The following is a 22,260-nucleotide window of genomic DNA, read 5'->3' on the forward strand; positions in this document are numbered from 1 at the left end:
TGCTTGGCACAATGATACAGAGTGGTTATCTGAGTTACTGCAGCCTGTGACCTGTCTCTCTCTCAACAACAAGGACATTTCCATCTGTAGAACTGACGATCACTGGATGTTTTTTCTTTATCACACCATTCTGAGTGAACTCTAGAGACTGTTGTGTGTGAAACTCCAAGATCAGCAGTTATAGAAATACTCAAACCAGCCTGTCTGACACCAACAACCATGCTACAGTTACAGAGACCACTGAGATTTATTTTCCACATTCTGATGTGTGATGTGAATATTACACGAAGCTCTCAGTCTGTTTCTGCATGATTTTTTGTATTGAACTGCTGCCACGTGATTGGCTGATGAGATAATGTGAGTGAATGTAGGTGTACAGGTGTTCCTAATAAAGTGCACGAAATAAACTGAACACTGAAATAAAACTAATCTGAACTTCAAGGAGGTTCATTCAAAATAAATAAATAAATAAATACAGATGTGTGATGTTTTTTAACTTCATATATTTCAGTATTCTATACTCTTGTCTTGATGACATGTTTACACTTCTTTGCTTCCATATTCAGGTTACAGCGCGAGAGCCAATCGCATCACAGCATGAGGAAGCGTGTAAAATAGCTTGAATAACTCCACACACACTACTTCTTCATTTTCTTCATTTTCTTCTTCTTCTTCTTCTTCTTCTTCTTCTTCTTCTTCAGACAGACTTATTGCAGAGATGTGTGTGCTGAAGTTCGCTCTCGCCTGCCTCGCGATTGTTGTGTCTGAATGCGCGAGCTCACCGGCCGACAGATGCGAGGTGAGAACACGAACACACACACACACTCTAAGTTAGTGTTATTAGTGATAAACTTTAGATGTGGTTTGAATAGAGTCGCGCAGGGATCACGTCATCTTGTACCGGAACCCGGAAGTTAGCATCACACCGCTTCCCTCGACAAAAACTCAATAGGATTTTCGCCTTAGGCTTTTGGATTAATTCTCCCATAAGAAAAAAAAATCTCTGTGATCAACAAATGCTTACAATACTAACACGTTTTGTCCATCAAGATAATTTTTACAAATAAACAGAACTTTTATGAAGTCTGAAGCCTAAATACAATCGCCAGAAATAAATAGCTAATTGTATAGTATAAACGAATAACACCACGGTCGCTTGATTTCAACGTCACCAACACTGAGCTTTCGAGAACTTTTCAAAACTTGCTTTAATAACATTTTTAATTGAGGGGGGTTTGGAGATAAACCGGACCAGTCTATCTGCAAAGTTTATTCCTGTTCCGCGTGATGACGTTTAATGTCCGGGACAACCTCTGTAGTCCCGTTTAGCAACATGTTAGCAACGGCCTTTTTCAATACATGTGAAAGCTTTTTAAAAAAAATCCTGAGTATGGGTATTACTGGTGTATTTTATGTCGTAGAATAAAACGTGAAAATATTCTGAGCTTGTTTTCACCACAGGCCTTATTTCGGGCTTTTAACCAAAATACAATTTTAAAAAACCCACTAAGTCAGATCACAGAAATGTGACCCCACACTCAAATACGGTGATGGCGAAATGTAAACAAAACATTTCAATGATAAAAACATCCTCATGCTAGTTAACTAAGAGGTCAGGGTCTAAGAGCACCATCCAGAACACTTAGTGAAAACCAGGTGTTTATATTAGTGGCATTATTTAAGTAATAAAAAGGATAAAGAAAGCTAGCCAACACATACGCATTAATTAAGACAAATAAAACTAATCATTCAATTATCACAAAAATAATGACAGTGTATAAATGGAGGATGGGCCTGTCTGTCTGTGCAGAGTCGTATTGTAGTAACAATGTCTAATAATTAACGGTTATAATTCCGTGTGCGCGCGTGTGTGTGTGTGTGTGTGTGTGTAGGCACTGGGGCAGTGTGTGCAGGTGAACTCCAGCAGGAACAATGATCCTGTGAATGTGACTCTGTACTATGAGTCTCTGTGTCCCGATTGTCAGAAGTTTCTGGCATTACAGCTCATGCCAACCTTCATCATGCTGAATGAGATCATGAGTTTGGAGCTCGTCCCGTACGGCAACGCTCAGGTACACACTCCATGTTAGTTACTGTCAACACTGAAGTTGATTCCTTTCCTATAAAAGAATGCCCCAAGTGTTTTATTACTGTATGACACTGACACTGGAGACTCCTTCCATAAATGTTAAATAAACGTCTTGTTACAGCAAACCACATCACCAATTACACAAGTTCATGTACAGTGTCCGCCGTACAAGTGCCTGTGAATGAGCCGTTACTATAGAAACGATAACGTGTTGGAATGAGCGCATTAATATAAACCTGCTCTACTGTCATAGCTGCTTTTATAGAGAATTAATCAACACCTCCTGACCAATCACAATCCAGAATTTAACAGCGCTGAGTTCTCAGTAACCCCCCGGTTCTGTGTGCTGCAGGAGAAGCAGGTTGGAGACAAGTACCAGTTCACCTGTCAGCACGGACCAGACGAGTGTCTGGGCAACATGATCGAGGTGAGACAGTAGAAAATGATCAGGATGATAGAAGGCGGGGTCAGTGATGTCATTATTGCACCTGGCTCTGGTGTGTTCAGCTTTATGAACAGTCATGTAGTGTGTGTGTGTGTGTGTGTGTGTGTGTGTGTGTTCAGACATGTGTGCTGAATAAGAAACTGGGTGGTGCTGCGTATGCAGTGATTTACTGCATGGAAGCGGCTGCGGACGTGGTGAAGGCTGCGGAATCTGTAAGTGTTCATTATCACTGAATTTACACCTCTGCTCTTGAGACTGCTCTCAAATTTAATCTGGAATACACTACCCTGACTGAGACTGGCCTAAATCTGATTTGGACTCACTTAACGTAACTTGGGATGGCTTCCATCTTACACGCAGCTGTTGGACCCAGACAAGCCTCAGTGGGATGCCGACTAGTCTCAAATTTAATCTGGAATAAATTTCCATGAACCTGGTCCTCAATCAGACTCAGGCTCTGTCTCGATCAGCTCCCTCGTTCAGTAGCTGGTGAAACAGTACATCATGTACACGAGCTGGGGCACTGGTAAGGACCCTGGCTCACTACACATTGGGACGCTGATAACTCAATATCCGGCGACATGATCATGTATTCGCGTTGTAAAACATCGCCACAAATTAAAAACGTAAAAATATTTCAGTTTTATGTCATGTAAATTTGTTAGCTCAATCACATGTATTTCTGTCATGGTACTGCAAACAGGATCGTAGGCAAGCTAGTGGATTATTTTTTTTTTCAAATCATTAAACACTTAAAAAGTCATTAGACTCAAACAAACCATGTAGAGAATGTTGAATAAAGTTAAAAATCTCTAATGTAATACTTTGAGAGCTGCAACAACAAGCTGCATCGATGCTTTAGGGAGCGAATGTTCCAGTGCGCAGGGAGGATTTTGTGACTGAGACAATAATGGCCGACTCCCTGATCAGTGCTCTGACTACTGAACTAGGGAGCTGATTAAGACGCACCCTTAGACTATCTTAATGTAACCGGGACTGGCACCACCCTGACCCAAACTCACCTCAATGGGACACAGATTAGACTTTAACCTGGAATAATGTAATTCAACTGGTATTACTCTAACTGACTTGGACTAACTTGGGATATTAGACCCAGACTAGTATAAACTTGCCTCGCCTCAGGCTGACCCAGATTAACTTAATTTGACTCCCATTTGCCTCACCTGGTTAGCCCAACCCAGACTAGCACCCATCCTTGATCCAGATTAGGCTAGTGTTTACCTGAACCTTACTAGCCTCAGCATAAAAATGATTCTCATTTTTGTTGAAGTCATAATAGTGAACAAAAAGCACAGATTTTACTCCATACACATATATCACACATTCCCATCATCCTCTGCGTATGATAAAGGTTCTCTATCATAGCGGTCAGTTCCTCACTGCAGTGTACTGACGGTCTGTTGTTTGTCCTCAGTGTCTCGCCCTGTTCAGCCCAGAAACGCGCTTCGGTGACATCATGGCGTGTGCGAACGGTGACGAGGGAAACCAGTTAATGCACCAGAACGCCAAGAAAACTGCCGCTTTACAGCCACCGCATCAATACGTGCCGTGGATCACCGTCAACGGAGTGAGAACTATTATTCTCTTCATCCAACACCGTTCTTTAATCTTTCTTCTTTAATCTGTCACTTCACTTCCTGCATCATGATTATTATCTGTGTGTTTACAGGAGCACACTGATGACCTGCAGAAGAAAGCAATGGGCTCACTCTTCCAACTCGTCTGCAGTCTGTACAAGGTCAGTGAGAGAGAGAGAGTCAGGCAGGCAGAGAGAGAGAGAGAGACAGAGATAGATAGAGAGAGAGAGACAGAGATAGAGAGAGAGAGAGAGAGAGACAGAGGTAGACAGAGAGGGGGAGGAATGAAAAGAAAGCGGCATAGAGGGACAGGCAGACTGATGGAGAGATAGATAGATTGACAGAGGGATGGTCGGAGGGAAAGACAGACAGATAGAGGGAAAGAGGAAAGGACAGAGGGACTGAAGGAAAGTCAGACGGTAGATGGAGAGTCAGACAGATGGAGTGACAAAGAGACAGATAGTGGGACAGACAGACAGACAGATGGAAGGACAAACAAAAGGATGAACACAGCCAGACAGATAGACAGAGAGATAGACAGAGATGGACACAAACAAATGGACAGAGAGACAGACAGAAGAACGAAGAGATAGACATAGGGACGGACAGAGAGGTGAACAGCTGGAGAGAGAGGGACAGAAAGATTGAGAGACAGAGAGAGAGACGGAGTGGCAGACAGGGACAGAGAGACTGCGTGATAGAGGAACAAAGACAGATGAGCAACTGAGGGATGGAGAGAAAGGCAGAAAGATGGAGAAAGTGACAGACACAGGGATGGTGAGAGAGTGAGACAGAGATATAGAGAGAGACAGAGAGAGAGAGAGACATACAGAACATTAAGATTTAAAGTTAATTTGCTGCTGGATGGTGAGTGTTACCTGCTGGACTGTGGTGTTTATTTGTGTGTGTGCGTGCGTGTGTGTGCGTGTGTGTGCGTGCGTGTGTTACAGGGTCAGGCCCCGGCAGCGTGCACTCTCGGACAGAAGGTGGTAAAGACAAGTTACTGCTGAAGAAGTTTAAATCTGACTGTAATCCTGAATCATTAAATCATTAAATGATGAATGTAACGCAGTGGTGATTTTAAAAATGATTGAAAATGCTTTTTTCGTCTGTCCGTGACATGAAAAACGATTTACGGAAACCAGAATTTACTTCTATACATATGGGAAAGCAAAAATATAAAAAATATATGATGTAATGGACACACAGATCAGAGGCAGAAACGACTGTATTTTTAATAAGGTGCAGATGGTCCTTGGTGTTGTCCTGGTTGAGGGCCTGTGGGAAGGCCTGTGGCCTTCGGGGAGTGGAAGTGCTTCTAGAAGAGTCCATTGTGTGGATGGCTGAGGTCCTTCATTGTCTTTGCCTTGGTCCAGCACTGCTTTCTGTAGTTAGACTGCAGGTCAGGGAGCTCAGTGCGGATGGTACGCTCTGTAGAGCCCACGTACTGTATCCTGCTCTGTGCTGTTCCCAAACCAGGATGTGATGCTTCCCGTCAGGATTCTCTCCATGGTGCAGGTGTAAAAGTTCCTTAGAACCTTAGAGGGCAGTTTAAAGGTGGTAAACACATTGACGGACCTTCTTCACCAGGATGTTGATGTGACAGGACCATGGCACGTCCTGCGTGATGTGAACACTGTATCGTTAATATATAAAGAGGTTTAATCAGATGCAGGAGTGTGGATGTAGAAAATGAGACATGAAGACGCCATGGCTGGCATGAATGGTGTCTTTAAGAATCCTCTGTGCCCTCGTCAGACATTTCCTCTCTCCAGGACTCTGGAGGTCAGTGAGAGCAGTTGGTTTTAAATCAACTCTCTATAGAGAAAAGCCAATAAACCCATCGTGCCTTTGCTGAGCAACTCTCTTCCTCATATTTCTAATTTTAGGAGGAACTTTTATGACAAGGTTTATACCTAAATAAAACACCCATGAGAATCCATATCAAATCTCCTGAGATATCAGAGAGAAACTTCACTACTTACAGCATCTAAATGAAGACGTAAGGAGTAGAAATTATAAAATACAAGCCTTAATGTTTAATTTAAGAACAATCAACAGTACTGGCATCCGTACAGTACAAGAAGAGTCACGTGAGAGTGCAGTTTTTACTTTGACCTGACATTCATGTAAGCGAGCACCAAGCAGAAGTTTATTCTCTCGGTATGTGGATGACAAGGAACATAAACATAAACAGTTCTGTACGTCACAGATACACAGTGTACACTTTGTCTGTGAAAACTGATTAGATTTCATTTTGTTTCACAGACTTGGTGTTTCCACGTGCACCCTTGTTCTGAAACTAGCTCAGTGAGGTGTAAAGAGACATTTTTGTTGGGTCCAGCAGGATACCAGTTCTGATGCAAATTTCTAATTCATAGTAAAAGTTCATTTATAGTACAGCGTTACAGATTCAGGAGATTTACACATGTATAAAACATTTTATGAAGGGAATAAGGAAGTCACAAGGTCCTGGAAAAAAAACAACACACTGTTCATAGAGCAGTAACTTTCTACTGTCACTCAACAAAATTATTATTATTATTATTATTAGTAGTAGTAGTAGTAGTAGTATTTATTTATTTATTTATTTATTTTACTCTCTCTGTGTGTGTGTGTGTGTGTGTGCAATAAATCCAATCTTATTTCACAACTGTCTTGGCAATCTCACTGACACACACACACACACACACACACACATACTCACACACACACACACACAGTCTCCTCCTCCATGTGTCAGCACCAGCAGGTGTTCAGGTGATAATGTCACGGGGTAAATCACAGCTCAGCAGATGACTCATGTCCCGTTCATGTGATCCAGGGTGTGTGTGTGAGAGAGAGATTGCCCAGACAGTTGTGAAATATTTACAGTGTAAACACATTCATACTCAAGTTACTAGTGTGTCCTGTTACTACAAGTATTCATTTGTTCAATACCAGATGCATTAGTGTGATTTTTTAGTGTGATCTGTAGCTCCGCCCCAATCTCTGATGCAGTACACTTATTTTAGAAGGTTTTCCCCCCTGCTGGTTTGCTGTATAGTTAACTGGTTCTCAGCTTCCTAATGCGGTTGGATGGAACCCCATCAGACACTTTTAAAGGATTTCAATGGAAAGACGAAACAGGATCTTTGTGGATGAAAAATTTGACCACAAATGATGAAACAATGCACACACACACACACCCATACACATCTTCCTCATTTCTAGTTTCCTGTTTTAATAACATCACCAGTTGGTAGGCCAGTAAATCAGATATGAATGGATTTATTAATATGTTTAATATTAATATAAAAATGTCAGCATGTAAGGCGGGTTTATGTAAACAGCACATTTCGTACGTAAAAGCAAATCGACGTGAGGGTGTAGGAATGTTTCAGGAATTCACTTACTTCTCAGAAGTCTCAGGATGCTTTGACCACAAGATATGAAGCTCACAAAATTAAAGGGAAAATCGCAAAAAAAAAAAATAAAAAATAAAAATTTGTGCCTAATACCCTGTAATTCCCCTTTTAAAAATGCACTTACAGTAAGAATTTAAGTGATATCTGAAAGTAAATGTTTTAGGCTTGCTTATTTTTTCTCTTCTGTGAAAGAGTGATGAATTGATTATTAAAATACTTTCTGTTCAGTGTTTTTGATAAACGTCATAAAATAGAAGAAGAAAAAATGGAAAAGAGTCTTGTCTGGATTTCCCCAAACTTCCCCCTGAATGAATAAAATGCCCTGCATGCTAGTGCAGTTCCTGCTCTGTGCTCAGGTAAAGGAGGAAATTAAAACAATAGCTATGACATGAGGGAAAGTTTTCATGCCATGATTCTGGTGTTAATAATGTAAACATGTAAGCTGATTGGTCTGAGGAGAAAACCTTCTCCATGTCAATATATCCAGTATAAATTATTGTTTGATTGTTTTTGTTATGTCACAGCGCTGCTGATTTCTGGACTCTGATTGGTCAGAAGGTGTTGATTAGTCCTCTATAACAGCGGCTCGGACAGTAGCGCAGGTTTAATATTAATGCTCTCGCTCTAATACGTTATAGTTTCTATAGCAACAGCTCATTCACGGGGACGTGTACGGCGGACGCTCAACTAATAAAAACATATTTTTAAAATCTGTTGAAGTTTTCTTAAAGTAATGAGACGTTTATTTATTTAACATGTATGGAAGGAGTCTCCAGTGTCAGCGCTTTGTAACAGTCAGAGGTGACTTTACGTTTTCCGAAATCTTCAGGACAGAGGAGTTCGCACTTCTTTGCGGTTTCTCGGTATGATGACAAGCTGCTTAACTAGAAGAGAGAGAGAATAAAGAGAGGGAATAAAGAGAGAATAAAGAGAGGGAATAAAGAGAGGGAATAAAGAGAGAATAAAGAGAGAAAAGAGAGAGAATAAAGAGAGAATAAAGAGAGAGAATAAACAGAGGGAATAAAGAGAGGGAATAAAGAGAGAATAAAGAGAGGGCTGGTGAGGGAACGACTGTTTATAGCTGCTGTAATGTTTGTCACAACAGGAACTAACTCTACGACACTGTACATAAATGTACAATGTGTACACTTGCACTTGTTGGCAAATTGCTGTGGTGTAAGAGGAATAAAACACTCAGACGTGCTGTCAGAGGAAAAGAATCCACTTCGGGGTGACTCCCTTCATCACGCTACATCATCACTCAGTATTGTTCTGTAACAGGAGATCTGAATAATTATAATCAGTTATGAACATATACATACACATACACACACACACACACACACACACACACACACACACACAGAGAGAGACACACACACAGGTACTTTTTGGTTTTAATTCCAGCAACTAAACTGTTCATCAAATCTGCAAAATAATACACCAGATGCTGGTCGAAGAAATATTTGTAATTAAATTTTTAACAGTACATAGACACTGACAAAAAATAACTAGCAGTTAGCAGTTTATTTGGAGATGTAAATTAGAATTTGAGCACAAAATAAATAAATTAGTGTATACAGTTCAGGGTTTATAGCAGGTTAATGAATGTCAGAGCGCGTGAGGAGTGTGCTAAACTGTGTGTGTGTGTGTGTGTGTGTGTGTGTGTGTGTCGTGTGACTTACAGCTTTTTAACGTTACTACAATTCATTCGGAGTGTGTGAGTGTGTGTGAATGTTGTTTAAAGTGTGTTAAAGTGGTGTACTTTGTGATTCTCTCTGCTTCTATAGCCGCCATAGTTCTGCTGGTGTTTAATGACGCTTCTCCACGTGACTCTCAGCCAATCAGATCACAGATCGAGCGTCCCCGGAGCCAATCGCGTCACAGCATGGGGAAGTGCGTAAAATAAAAGCAGTAGTTTTGAGTCGCTTACCGCACACTGCTTTCTTTTACTTCTTATTTTCCCTCTCCCTCAGACAGACAGACAGACAGACAGACCGGGTGCAAGGATGTGTGTCCTGAAGTCCGCGCTCGCGCTAGCCTGCCTCTCCGTGTTGGTGTACGAGGGCGCGAGCTCACCGGCCGTCAGATGCGGGGTAAGAAAGTGCACACGCGCGTACGGGAATCACGGTATATATAGCTGTATAGTGCATGCTGATTGTTTTAAATGTCACACACTGAAACGTCACACTTCAAATCTTGTTATTATTATTATTATTATAGCTGTTATACTGAAGGAAAATGTTTGTTGTTTTTTTTTTGTAATGTAGCTTTATTTCCATTAGAAAACACATTGACCTGAGTTAAGGTAATGTTACTTTAGTAGTGTTGCAATTATTATCGCAATGATCTAATCAGCCAATCAGCAAGCAGCATGCTCCTGACCGGTTTATGTTCACATCAAACATCAGAACAGGGAAAAATGTGATCTCACTGACTCATGATTGTTGGTGTCAGACGGTCTGGTTTCAGTATTTTTTAAATACAGCTGATCTCCTGGGAGTTTCCACGCACAGCAGTCTCAGAGGTATAATAATCTACCCATTGAGGAACAAGGAAACACCTCATTTGGAATGACAGGAATGCTACATTAAATCAAATAACCACTCTTTACAACAGCTGTGAGGAGAAAAGCATCTCAACGAAGAGATGGTGAGTGAGTTGAATTATGTTAAACAATAATACAGCTGATGGCGTTAGACTTTGTGGATCAAAACTTCTTGGAAGTGCAGGATTTGACCACACGTGGTGTCATGGAGGCAGGAAATAAACATCAGTCAGGCCCAAACCTGTTCCAGCATGTGACACAAAGTGCACAAAGCGAGCTCCATGAAGACGTGGTGTGTGAAGGTGTGGAAGAAGGTAGAAGACCTTGAGTGTCCTGAACAGAGCCCTGACCTCAACCCCACTGAACACCTTTGGGATGAACTGGAGCTTCCTTACAATCACATCACCACCTGACCTCAACCTCACTAACGCTCTCATAGCTGAATGAACACCGCAAATCCCCACAGCCACGCCCCAAAATCTAATCACTACTGAACATCAAAGTGGCAGAGCTTACTGTAAAACATCAAAAGATCTGGGTAGCGCTAGTCATCTGCAGATTATTATCATTAAGCTGTTTCCTTTCAAATAAATTGGGTCAGAGATGCTCATCCCTTTATTTTGGATATATTCATATGACATATGGAGAATGGGATCCTCATTTATCTATCTATCCATCAGTTTGTATATCTGTCTCTCTTCACGTTTGAGTAATGTGTAAACACCTAATAATGTAGAAGAATAGAATAAATAGAAAAGTAATAATTCTGTATAAGCATGGTGAGCCTGGATTTAACAGTTTATTATTAATAATAATAATAATAATAATAATATTATTATTATTATACGAGTTATAGAAAGGTCTTTATTAAGGAATGTTTTTATGCCACTTAGCGGTGACTCAGAGGGACTCATCACTTACATTCGGGAACTTAATGTATATGCATGTGTATTCTGTACTTTAAAACATGTCCATGTCAATGTTGTAAGCCAGTGTCATGATGGGAGTCTGTGGAGGTGGATGCAAATGCAGAACTTCTTTTATTAGGGAACCGAAACAGGGACCAGGGAAACAGGGACAGGAAGGAGAACAGAGAACTTAAATAGGGTAACTAATCAAGACAAACGACAAACAAATGAGCATGAGTAGTACAGGAAATAAGGGAGACAACAGAAGAAGTTGTTCTTCAAAGACAGTCAGGGTGCCCTCTAGGGGCCCAAGATGGACCTGCCCCTGGGGGCCATGACAGTCAGTCCCTCCAGGATTCTGTGATTTTGCGATCGCAGAAATTAACAAAAAATCAAGCAAACTCCGCAATATTCTGAGAAACCTGCAATTTTTCACAATTACAGCAGATTGTCCGCAGATTTGGGCCAAGACGGGTCATGTAACATCATCCCAACGTGCATTGGTGCGTTGAACATGAGTACAGCTAAAAGGTCTCATTTTCCAACAAACATCACTGTGCAATTGCAATTTTTGTCAATTCAAGTAGTTTTTCAGCTAAACAAGCACAAAAAACTCAAGCATTTTTGGCCGCAACAATCACAAAAAAAACCTCTGCAGAATACTGTACAGACTGTAAGTTCTCTAATATCTCAATGCCAAGATTTTTTTTTTTTTTAAATCATTCAATAAAGCTTGATTTTAAAAAGGAAGAAACACGTGCCATAGGATTGGTGTGAACGTAGGATAAACATTAAACCATGAAATAATCGTGAGTAATGCTTTATAACTAATGGCAGTAATCACGTCTAATGTAACTGTGGTGTGTGTGTGTGTGTGTGTGTGTGTGTGTGTGTGTAGGTACTGGGGCAGTGTGTGCAGGTGAACTCCAGTAGGAGCGCTGATTCTGTGATTGTGTCTCTGTACTATGAGTCTCTGTGTCCCGGCTGTCGGCAGTTCCTGGCGTTGCAGCTCTTGCCGACCTTCATCATGCTGAATGAGATCATGAATGTGGAGCTCGTCCCGTACGGCAATGCTCAGGTACTGAAGTTGATTAGTTATCAAATCACGATTTATTATTAGTAGCGCATTCGCTGTACTATAGCCGTTACTATAGAAACGATAACGTGTTGGAATGAGCGCATTAATATAAACCTGCGCGACTGTCAGAGCTGCTGTTAAAGAGAATTAATCACCACCTCCTGACCAATCACAATCCAGAATTTAAAAGCGCTGAGTTCTCACTAACCCCCGGTTCTGTGTGCTGCAGGAGCAGCAGGTTGGAGACAAGTACCAGTTCACCTGTCAGCACGGACCAGACGAGTGTCTGGGCAACATGATCGAGGTGAGACAGTAGAAAATGATCAGGATGCTAGAAAGGCAGGGTCAGTGATGTCATTACAGGTGTGTTCAGCTGGATGAACAGTCATGTTGTGTGTGTGTGTGTGTGTGTGTGTGTGTGTGTGTGTGTGTGTGTTGTGGTGTGATGTTAGGAAGTGAGTGGTAGATCACATTAACAGCTGGTCCACAGTGTAAATAAATGAATTACACTGATGAATGTTTTGTGTGTGTGTGTGTGTTCAGACGTGTGTGCTGAATAAGCTAAAGGGTGGTGCTCAGTATGCAGTGATTTACTGCATGGAAGCGGCCGCGGACGTGGTGAAGGCGGCGGAATCTGTAAGTGTTCATTATCACTGAATGTACACCTCTGCTCTGACCGGGGACTGGCCTGCAATTTAATCAGAAATAAACAAACCCGACTGGGATTGCCTTCAATCTGACTCGGACTGACTTCCTGTAACTCGGACTGGCGTCTGTTGGACCCACACTAGACTCAGTGGAATGCAGATTAGCCTGAAATTAAACTTGGGACAAATTAAGCTGACTTCACTGGTCTCAGCCTGACCCAGATTAATTTACTGTTCTCAGGTGGACCCAGAGTAGCCTCAGATTTAATCTGGAATAAACTAACCCAACTGGGGCAGGCCTCAATCTGACTCGGTCTCATTTAATGTAATCTGGGATAAGCCATGACCTGGCCCTGTCTGATCCTCAAGTGAATGAAAATTGGCCTCATATTTAACCTGGAATAAATGATTTGTGTCAGTATGACCTGGACTAGCCTTAATCCAAATCATACTGGCATCAGTCTGGCATCCATCCACGTTGAACAATGATTGAGGTTTCTGTGATACACATCTATCACACATTCCCATCATCCTCTGCGTATGATAAAGGTTCTCTATCATAGCGGTCAGTTCCTCACTGCAATGTACTGACGGTCTGTTGTTTGTCCTCAGTGTCTCGCCCTGTTCAGCCCAGAAACGCGCTTCGGTGACATCATGGCGTGTGTGAACGGTGACGAGGGAAACCAGTTAATGCACCAGAACGCCAAGAAAACTGCCGCTTTACAGCCACCGCATCAATACGTGCCGTGGATCACCGTCAACGGAGTGAGAACTATTACTCTCTTCATCCAACACCGTTCTTTAATCTTTCTTCTTTAATCTGTCACTTCACTTCCTGCATCATGATTATTATCTGTGTGTTTACAGGAGCACACTGATGACCTGCAGAAGAAAGCAATGGGCTCACTCTTCCAACTCGTCTGCAGTCTGTACAAGGTCAGTGACAGAGAGAGAGAGAGAGAGAGAGAGAGAGAGAGAGAAATGAAAAGAAAGCAGCATAGAGGGACAGGCAGATTGATGGAGAGATGGATAGATTGACAGAGGAATGGTCGGAGGGAAAGATGGAGGGAAAGGGGACAGGACAGAGGGGACAGAAGGAAATTCAGAAGGCAGATGGAGGGATAAACAAATGGAGTGGCAGAAAGATAAAGGGACAGAAAGACACAGCAGAGGGATGGACAGAGAGACAAACAGCTGGAGAAACAGTGGGTCAGAAAGAAAGCTTGAGAGAAAGACAGAGTAGCACATGGAGGAACAAAGATATGGAGTAATGGAGGAACAAAGAGAGATGAAGAGAGACTGAGATGGAGAGAAAGACAGAGTGATGGACACAGGGATGGAAAGAGAGAGAGAGATGGACAGAACATTAAGATTTAAAGTTAATTTGCTGCTGGATGGTGAGTGTTCCTTGCTGGACTGTGGTGTTTATTAATGTGTGTGTGTGTGTGTGTGTGTGTGTGTGTGTGTGTTACAGGGTCAGGCCCCGGCAGCGTGCACTCTCGGACAGAAGGTGGTAAAGACAAGTTACTGCTGAAGAAGTTTAAATCTGACTGTAATCCTGAATCATTATATCATTAAATGATGAATGTAACGCAGTTGTGATTTTTATACACGCTGTTCACTGTGCGAGTGTGAACACTAGAGCGAATGACTTTAATAAAACAGTTTTTTAAACATCAGTCCAGTGTCTTCATATCATTATATAAAGAGGTTTAATCAGAGACAGGAGTGTGGATGCTGAGAGTACATAAAACACACAGAGAGACGGAGAGAGAGAGGTTAAACAAGGACACAGAAAGCCTTGCATTTAAAAACTGTTCTGCAAACATCATATGGAAAAATTCATTTGTTCAGAAATAATATTTACACATTTTAAACAATTTCTGAAATGCATTATTATTATTATTATTATTATTTTATTGTTTTTCAAACGATGAATAAAGAAATGGGATTAAATAAAGAATGAATAGATTTATTCACAATTTGATCTGTTTATGGAACTACACTGCGTGTAAACAGAGATTCTGAAACGTTTTAAAATCAGAATTTAATTAGAAACGACAGTCACCCATTTGAGTGAAATTGAGTGCGCATGCGCAGTGCTGTAAGGGATTAATCGCGCTGAGCTCTTCACACGGAGGCGAGGGAGAAACACTGCTAATGAAAAAGTAAGCAAATATCTTTTATTTATGGAGTAAACCCTTATTATTATTATTATTATTATTTACCTCCTGGTGCCTTGTTAATACAGCAGCACGCGTTTCTCTGCTGTGATTGGCTGATTTAATTCACCTGTCAGCTGATTGGAGTAGAATCTGCGCTGTTATTATTCATCTTGTTATTGTTGTGATTCACAGCTGACGGATTTCATGTCGTTTATGATGGAGGTGTTATTTATAAATGTAAAAATCAGAGAGAAGTGAATGCAGGGTCAAGTTATTGTTGTGTGTGTGTGTGTGTGCGCGCGCGCGCTTCTGGAATAATCTAAATCTGATTGAGTGGATTAAGGAGAAGGATAAAGTGCTTTAAAGTGACGACACGGAGGACATCTAGTGTCCAACAACATGAATACTAATCACAGTTTTACTGCTGCAGAGAGAAAATGTGACGTCAAAACATTTATACACGGAGACAGAGCAGTGAAATGGTTTATTCCTACTTTTCTTAAGAAATGTATTTGTAATGAATCTGTATTTAATTGAAACCCTCTCAGAACTAAAGGTACTAATCTATACTCCTTGTCCTACCATCAAGGCGACATGTTTTGTGAACTATAGTGTGTATACTGTACCCAGGGAAGCTTGTGTGGTGTTTATTTAACTAGCTTTTAGAGTATTGTGTACCTGGAGTGAACAATAAAACAAAACATTATCACAACACTTAAAGACATTTTTACAATACACAATACACTGTATATCGTGATTAACAAAACTTAATTACTTACCTGAAAAACAAATAAATTCAAATAATTAGCACAAATGTTCAACACCTAATTAACTTCTTATAATCAGAGCATCACAGTATTTGCAAAAAGTGTACTGTGACACAATTTATCATGATATCGATATTATATCGTCATATCACCCAGCCCTATAAACTTATGTACCTTACATTATATTAAAATATAGATATTAAAGTTAGAAAATGTATCTCCTTCATGATCAGTAAAAGGTTGCATTTGGTATCTCTAGATACTGTACTGAGACTGTATACTATCTGTGTATATAATACATATTTTTCCAATTGCTTCTAATAATGTAGAAAAAAAATGATCCGCTGTAACATTATGTTATAATTAACATAGATTTCGGCATTAATTCAACACATTTTATTGCAAACGTAACTTCAAAACCAAGGGCCTGAAGATAAAGAAAGTAAACATGATAGCTTGACAGAAAAGTATGCTACTAAACTAGATTAAAAATAATCTGCGTGCTGATAGAGATGGTCGTGAATTCCGGATTTCCAGAATTTCCTGCATTTTTGAGGATCCTGAGATTAATAAATGTAAACATGTACAGATATTTCTAGGCTGTTTTAGTTGTTTTTTTTAAAAAACAGATTTAAAAACTTTACTCATTATTTTTCATTGTTTAAAACACAAAAGCTTTAGATAACGAGCCACATTACAGAGTTTGTAGTGTTACTTGGAACTGAAATGGACAACATTATTTGTCATGAATCTGCAGATTCAATCAGTAGCTACAGTTTTGCAAAATTGATGTTCAAACAAAAAATAAAATAATAATAAACCTGTGAAAATTAGTTCTTAAAAACATATAATGGTTACAGCCTCATCTTTTTATCTTGCTAATGAAGAATTGCATCATTAGTTTCATCATTTGGTCAATAGCGGAGTTTATGACCCTGAGTTTATTGCTCTATTTTGCCCCCTAGTGGAATTACAGAGAGTAGCTCTTTCTCCATTTAAATTCGGTTCATGTCCACAAGATGATTTTAATTAAGAACACGGATTCTGAGGTGGTTTTCACACTGGTACGTTTCTGTCGTCTGAATCCGAGTGCGATTGTTCTCTGATTGTCGTCGTCATCGTTTAAAACACATGTGCAGGTTATTGTACTTGCTGAACAAATGCGGACCTGTGTACGAATTGCGTTCACTTTCACGGGAATCGTGACACAGTTCCAGTGCAACAGAACTCGCACCACCTCCTACAGGTAGGCTCGGGTTCGGTACCGCGGTGTGCTTCCCGGTCCGCATGACAGCTTTCAAATGACCACTTTTTCAAACCGCCAGTGTGGAAGCTCCATAAAAGAATTTTGTGGCCCGGATTAGAACCTTTATCTGGCTGGTCCTGGCCCATGGGCTGTATGTTTGACACCACTGCCCTACACTCTATACCCTACTTGACTATGTAGTACCTGGATGATTGTTTGTAGGGCGGTAATGTCTCAAATCAACACTGAGTTACTGTGCAGTACCTCGTGCCATTGTTTTGTTGTTTCTCTCCCAGATGGCATCAGTTAATGAGCCTCATTACGGACACAGAGACTCTGTGGATCAGAACTTCGATTACATGTTCAAGATCCTGATCATCGGGAACAGCAGTGTGGGAAAGACCAGCTTCCTGTTCCGCTACGCTGACGACTCGTTCACGCCGGCATTCGTCAGCACGGTTGGCATCGACTTCAAAGTCAAAACCATCTACAGGAATGACAAGAGGATCAAACTGCAGATTTGGGTAGGACGAGCACGAGAATGATTTACTCAGTGAGAGTCCTCAGAACAGGAGCTGGTAGACGTCAGAAACACAGTCACAGGAACTGGTAGACCTCAGTTCCTGCTCCAATCCTGGTAGATCTCAGGACCACAGGAGCTGGTAAATGTCAGAAACACAGTAGCAGGAAATGGTAGACCTCAGGATTGGCGTAGGAACTGGTAGTCCTCAGGATTGGAGCAGGAACTGGTAGACCTCAGGATTGGAGCAGGAACTGGTAGTCCTCAGGATTAGAGCAGGAACTGGTAGACCTCAGGATTGGAGCAGGAACTGGTAGACCTCAGGATTGGAGCAGGAACTGGTAGACCTCAGCACTGACATAGGAACTGGTAATCCTCAGGATTGGAGCAAGAACTGGTAGACCACAGCACTGACATAGGAACTGGTAATCCTTAGGATTGGCGTAGGAACTGGTAGACCTCAGGATTGGAGCAGGAACTGCTAGACCTCAGGATTGGAGCAGGAACTGGTAGATCTCAGGATCCAGAGCAGGAACTGCTAGACCTCAGGATTGGAGTAGGAACTGGTAGATCTCAGGAACACAGTGCTCTGTGGACTGGAATACATTTTGTATTATCTCTGAAACTAGGGGGGTGTGTGTGTGTGTGTGTGTAGGACACGGCTGGACAGGAGCGGTACAGAACGATCACTACAGCGTATTACAGAGGAGCAATGGGCTTCATCCTGATGTATGACATCACTAACGAGGAGTCATTCAGTGCTGTTCAGGACTGGTACACACACACACACACACACCTGTTGTCAATGGCAGACCTGATTATTAATATCAGTTTGTTTCATCATAAAGAGAGTAAATCCCTTTCTCACACTGTCTAAATGTGTGTGTGTGTGTGTGTGTGTGTGTGTGTGTGTGTGTGTTCAGGTCCACTCAGATTAAGACGTACTCGTGGGAGAATGCTCAGGTGCTCTTAGTGGGAAATAAGTGTGATCTGGAGGAGGAGAGAGTCATCACTTTGGACCGAGGGAGAGAATTGTCACAGCAACTCGGTCAGTTATACACATACACACACACACGACATTGTTAAACGTTTATTCTCTTTACAGAAAACTTCACCATATCAACAATTAAACACGTTTATTAATCTGTCTGTTATTAGCGAAGCGTCCTCTGTACACGTCCCTGTGAATGAGCTGTTACTATAAATCTTTGATCTCTGGGTTACACCTGTGAAGACTCAATTTGTTGTTAAAAAGGATAAACCAACATGAAGAACAGAGAGCTGTCTGTGGAAGAAACGCGAGTCATTTTGAAGCAGAGAACAGAGGGAAAATCATTACGAATCATTGCACAAACATTGGGCGTAGCCAATACAACAATTTGGAATGTTCTGAAAAAGAAAGAAACCCCTGATGTACTAACAACCGGACATCAAACAGTTTGGCCAAGGAAAACAACAGCTGATGACGAACATTGTGAGAGACATTGTGAAACCTAAAAACAACAGTCAGTGACGTCACAAACAGCCTCCACCAACCTCCAAGTTCTGGAACCAAGATGAACCTCTACCAAATGATGAAAAGGCCAAAGTGTGGAGAAGGAAAGGATCTGCTCATGATCCAGAACATACAAGCTCATCTGTGAAACATGGTGGAGGTAGCGTCATGGCTTGGGCTTGCATGGCTGCTTCTGGAATATTCTCACTAATCTTTATTGATGATGGAACTCATGATGGAGCAGCATAACGAATTCAGAAGTTTACAGGAACATTCTGTCTGATAATTTACAGAGTACAAAATACAAATGTATTCAAATGAATCAGGAGGAACTTCATCATGCAGCAAGACAATGATCCAAAACACACCTCAACACCGGACTTCATCAGGGGGAAAAGTGGAAGGTTTTAGACTGGACAAGTCAATCACCAGACCTTCACCCAACTGATCAGCATTTCACCTCCTGAAGAGGAGACTGAAGGGAGAAACCCCCCGAAACAAACAACTACTGAAAGAAGCTGCAGGAAAAACCTGGAGAAGCTTCACAGAAGAAGAACCAGCAGTTTGGTGTCAGTGAGTCGCAGGATTGAGGCAGTTATTGCACACAAGGGATATACAACCAAATATTAAGTGTTTACTTTTACTTTCTCTTCCTATATTTTTGGTCTTATACAAAAGGTGCCATGTTCTAAGTTGTTTAACACGTCTAGATGTAAATATGAGGAAATGAAAGCTGAAATTCTTTTGATCTCAAACCCAAATGTCTTCGGTGTACAGCACAAAAAACTGAATTGGCCTCGCCATTCCAATAGATTTGGAGGGGACTGTATGTTCCTGATGACTTGCTAGCTAGCTTAATAACTCTGAAGATCCAAACTTTAAGTACTTTAAGTACAGTAAATAATTGCACTTCTTTATTTCCCACCTCTGACCTCAGCCAATCAGAAAATAAGGATGGGCCAGAAATACAAGACACGCCCACATGCTTACACAACACAAAGGAGTATGGTTAGGGTGGTAATACTACCTACAGTCATGGCCAAAATTATGCGATCACTATACATTTGTTCATGAAAACAGCTATAGACCATGCCAACAACAACAACAGCAACAAAATCGAGTAAATATTATTTATTGCTTGTTTAACGCGTTGTTCACATACCGTTGTCAGTTCTTAGTATTTGCAGTGAAACCCCTTGTTTCTTATAACTGTCTCAATGCGCCGAGGCATCAACCTAGCTAGTTTCTTGCAAAAGTCCGGCTTTATCTCATGCACCCAGACTTCTTTGATGCACTTGATCAAGTCGGCTTCAGAACTTGTATTGCGCTCAGACACCTTCTGCTTCATTACTGTTCATACATTCTCGATGATGTTCAAGTCTGGACTACTTCCTGGCCATGGTTCCAACAGCGGAATGTGGTTCTTGGTTAACCAGGATTTGACAGCCTTTGTGCCATGACACGGCGCACCATCCTGTTGGAAGTGGCTGATATTGTGAATGTTGATGAAATTTGGCAGCTTCTCTTTCAATACGTTCAGATACACTGTTCCGTTAATTGTTGTGTTCTTTGGCATAATCCAGTCCTGTATGCCCAGAACCGGATACTGCTCCCCAAATCATAACTTTCGGGGCCTGTTTCACTGTTGGTATGATGTACTTCGGGTTATGTCTTTGCTTTGGTGGCCTTCTCATGTGCCAACAAAAGCTGTAGAACGGAGTAAAGGTGCTTTTGTCTGAAAACACAAGAGACCAACTCACCTTGCAAGCTTTGTTACAGTGAAAAACTATAAATTATTATTTTAAAAAAACACAACTTCACAACAGTCACCACGAATACCATGCAGTATTTGGTGAAAGAAGCACAAACGGACACAAAATAGCCCAATAGCTAGCCCAAACCGAGGTAAACCTAATTAACTGCGAAAAATTGCATGAAATTGTTGGTGATCGCAAACTTTTGGCCATGACTGTATGCTCTGACTTTTGATGCTGTGTGTGTTTTTCAGGTCTGGGGTTTTTGGAGGCGAGTGCGAAGGCGAATGTGAACGTGAAGCAGACGTTTGAGTGTTTAGTGGATGTAATCTGTGAGAGAATGAAGGAGAGTCCGGACACACTGACAAACAGCAGCGTTCCTCAGGGGGCGGATCTGAACAACCACCCACAACGCTCACACAAAGACTGTGCATGCTGAACACACACACACACACACACACACAGCATACAAACATGTACAAGACCAGAAACAAATGATAGCAAGGACATTCTTTTGAGAATACTCCCAAATGATGCTAGGAAACATTTAAAAATATCACCATGAAAAAGCTAGCTAGCTTTCATAAAATTCCTGAAATAACATTAGAAACAATAAACTAACGTCTCAGAAGAAGAACATCTCAAAATAAAACTAGCTAGTGTTAAAGAACATCCCCAGACAATACAAGCTAACTAACCTTATAGCTTTGTTGAGGGATTTTACAATATTTTCTAAACTGGATGTCAAAAAATATGCAAGAAATTTTAGTTTTATAAATAAATAAATAAATAAATAACACAGTATTTTAACAGATCTCTATTAATGTCTATTTATGTGTTTGTTTAGTAGCTATGGCTGCAGTGGAAATCAGTGTAATATTTATATTTGTTGTGTCTGTGTCACCAAGCAACAACTCTAAAGGATATTTATGTACAGATTTATAAATATAAAACCAAATTTTAAGTAAAGTTTATTCTGCTGTAATGTGTTTTGTAAAGTTATATTTCCTCGTTAGGAATAAATATGTTTAAATAATTTGTATTTTTTCTATTTCTCTGATTTTTAACACAAAACAGCGCAGTTACACTTCATTAACACACACTAACTTCACTGTCAAAACCGAGGGAACGCTCCACAGGAGCAGACTGCACATGCGCAGAAGACAGCTGCAGTACATTGTGGAGTCACCAGAGGGCGCCAGAGAAAGCGCGCGTGCGCGAGAGAGACGTAAATATATGCAAATGAATAAAATATACGACTATATTTTTGTTTATATATTTATAATATCCGTTTCTATTAATTACTGTTATTTTTGTTTTTAAAAATCCAAATAAATAAATGTAAAATATCAAATACCAGTTTTGTGCAAGTGCCACTATCTTTCATATTATTTTAATTCACCAATTAATTATTTAATAAATAATTAAATAAATAATTTCATAGTCATTTGTTCATTAACTCTAACAACAGAAATTATTATTATTATTATTATTATTATTATTATTATTTGTAGTAGTAGTAGCAGCATTTCAGGACAGTGTTATTATAAGACTAACAAAAACAAGATGCCTCTTATCCATATCCTATTGTGT

At 40.7% G+C, this 22,260-nt stretch overlaps 3 protein-coding genes across 3 annotated transcripts; all 3 read left to right on the forward strand.

Annotated features, from left to right (window-relative positions):
* The first annotated feature begins 686 nt into the window (after positions 1–686).
* Positions 687–5,199, forward strand: LOC128621593 (gamma-interferon-inducible lysosomal thiol reductase). The gene is made up of 7 exons (XM_053647469.1): positions 687–799; positions 1,893–2,072; positions 2,442–2,516; positions 2,654–2,746; positions 3,970–4,122; positions 4,225–4,293; positions 5,083–5,199. Exons 1-7 carry the CDS (start codon positions 719–721, stop codon positions 5,140–5,142), a joined length of 711 nt encoding a protein of 236 aa, XP_053503444.1. The 5' UTR covers positions 687–718; the 3' UTR covers positions 5,143–5,199.
* A 4,228-nt stretch (positions 5,200–9,427) lies between these two features.
* LOC128621592 (gamma-interferon-inducible lysosomal thiol reductase) lies at positions 9,428–14,399 on the forward strand. Its single transcript, XM_053647468.1, has 7 exons — positions 9,428–9,635; positions 11,894–12,073; positions 12,303–12,377; positions 12,617–12,709; positions 13,333–13,485; positions 13,588–13,656; positions 14,195–14,399. The coding sequence occupies exons 1-7, from the start codon at positions 9,549–9,551 to the stop codon at positions 14,252–14,254; spliced, it is 717 nt and encodes a 238-aa protein (XP_053503443.1). The 5' UTR covers positions 9,428–9,548; the 3' UTR covers positions 14,255–14,399.
* A 2,401-nt stretch (positions 14,400–16,800) lies between these two features.
* On the forward strand, positions 16,801–21,269 carry LOC128621594 (ras-related protein Rab-3A-like). The gene is made up of 4 exons (XM_053647470.1): positions 16,801–17,422; positions 18,074–18,192; positions 18,342–18,466; positions 20,922–21,269. Exons 1-4 carry the CDS (start codon positions 17,195–17,197, stop codon positions 21,104–21,106), a joined length of 657 nt encoding a protein of 218 aa, XP_053503445.1. The 5' UTR covers positions 16,801–17,194; the 3' UTR covers positions 21,107–21,269.
* The last annotated feature ends 991 nt before the right edge of the window (positions 21,270–22,260 follow it).

The sequence above is a fragment of the Ictalurus furcatus genome, chromosome 17 (assembly GCF_023375685.1).
Source record: "Ictalurus furcatus strain D&B chromosome 17, Billie_1.0, whole genome shotgun sequence".
Taxonomy (NCBI): domain Eukaryota; kingdom Metazoa; phylum Chordata; class Actinopteri; order Siluriformes; family Ictaluridae; genus Ictalurus; species Ictalurus furcatus.

What these genes read in the sequence shown, in the direction of transcription:
- LOC128621593 (XM_053647469.1), top strand. Translation starts at nt 719, where the DNA reads ATGTGTGTGCTGAAGTTCGCTCTCGCCTGCCTCGCGATTGTTGTGTCT. An exon ending in TGGTGAAGGCTGCGGAATCT is followed by an intron (nt 2,747 to 3,969) that starts GTAAGTGTTCAT and finishes GTTTGTCCTCAG; the next exon opens with TGTCTCGCCCTGTTCAGCCC. An exon ending in CGTGGATCACCGTCAACGGA is followed by an intron (nt 4,123 to 4,224) that starts GTGAGAACTATT and finishes GTGTGTTTACAG; the next exon opens with GAGCACACTGATGACCTGCA.
- LOC128621592 (XM_053647468.1), top strand. Translation starts at nt 9,549, where the DNA reads ATGTGTGTCCTGAAGTCCGCGCTCGCGCTAGCCTGCCTCTCCGTGTTG. An exon ending in TGGTGAAGGCGGCGGAATCT is followed by an intron (nt 12,710 to 13,332) that starts GTAAGTGTTCAT and finishes GTTTGTCCTCAG; the next exon opens with TGTCTCGCCCTGTTCAGCCC. An exon ending in CGTGGATCACCGTCAACGGA is followed by an intron (nt 13,486 to 13,587) that starts GTGAGAACTATT and finishes GTGTGTTTACAG; the next exon opens with GAGCACACTGATGACCTGCA.
- LOC128621594 (XM_053647470.1), top strand. Translation starts at nt 17,195, where the DNA reads ATGGCATCAGTTAATGAGCCTCATTACGGACACAGAGACTCTGTGGAT. An exon ending in GGATCAAACTGCAGATTTGG is followed by an intron (nt 17,423 to 18,073) that starts GTAGGACGAGCA and finishes GTGTGTGTGTAG; the next exon opens with GACACGGCTGGACAGGAGCG. An exon ending in AGAATTGTCACAGCAACTCG is followed by an intron (nt 18,467 to 20,921) that starts GTCAGTTATACA and finishes TGTGTTTTTCAG; the next exon opens with GTCTGGGGTTTTTGGAGGCG.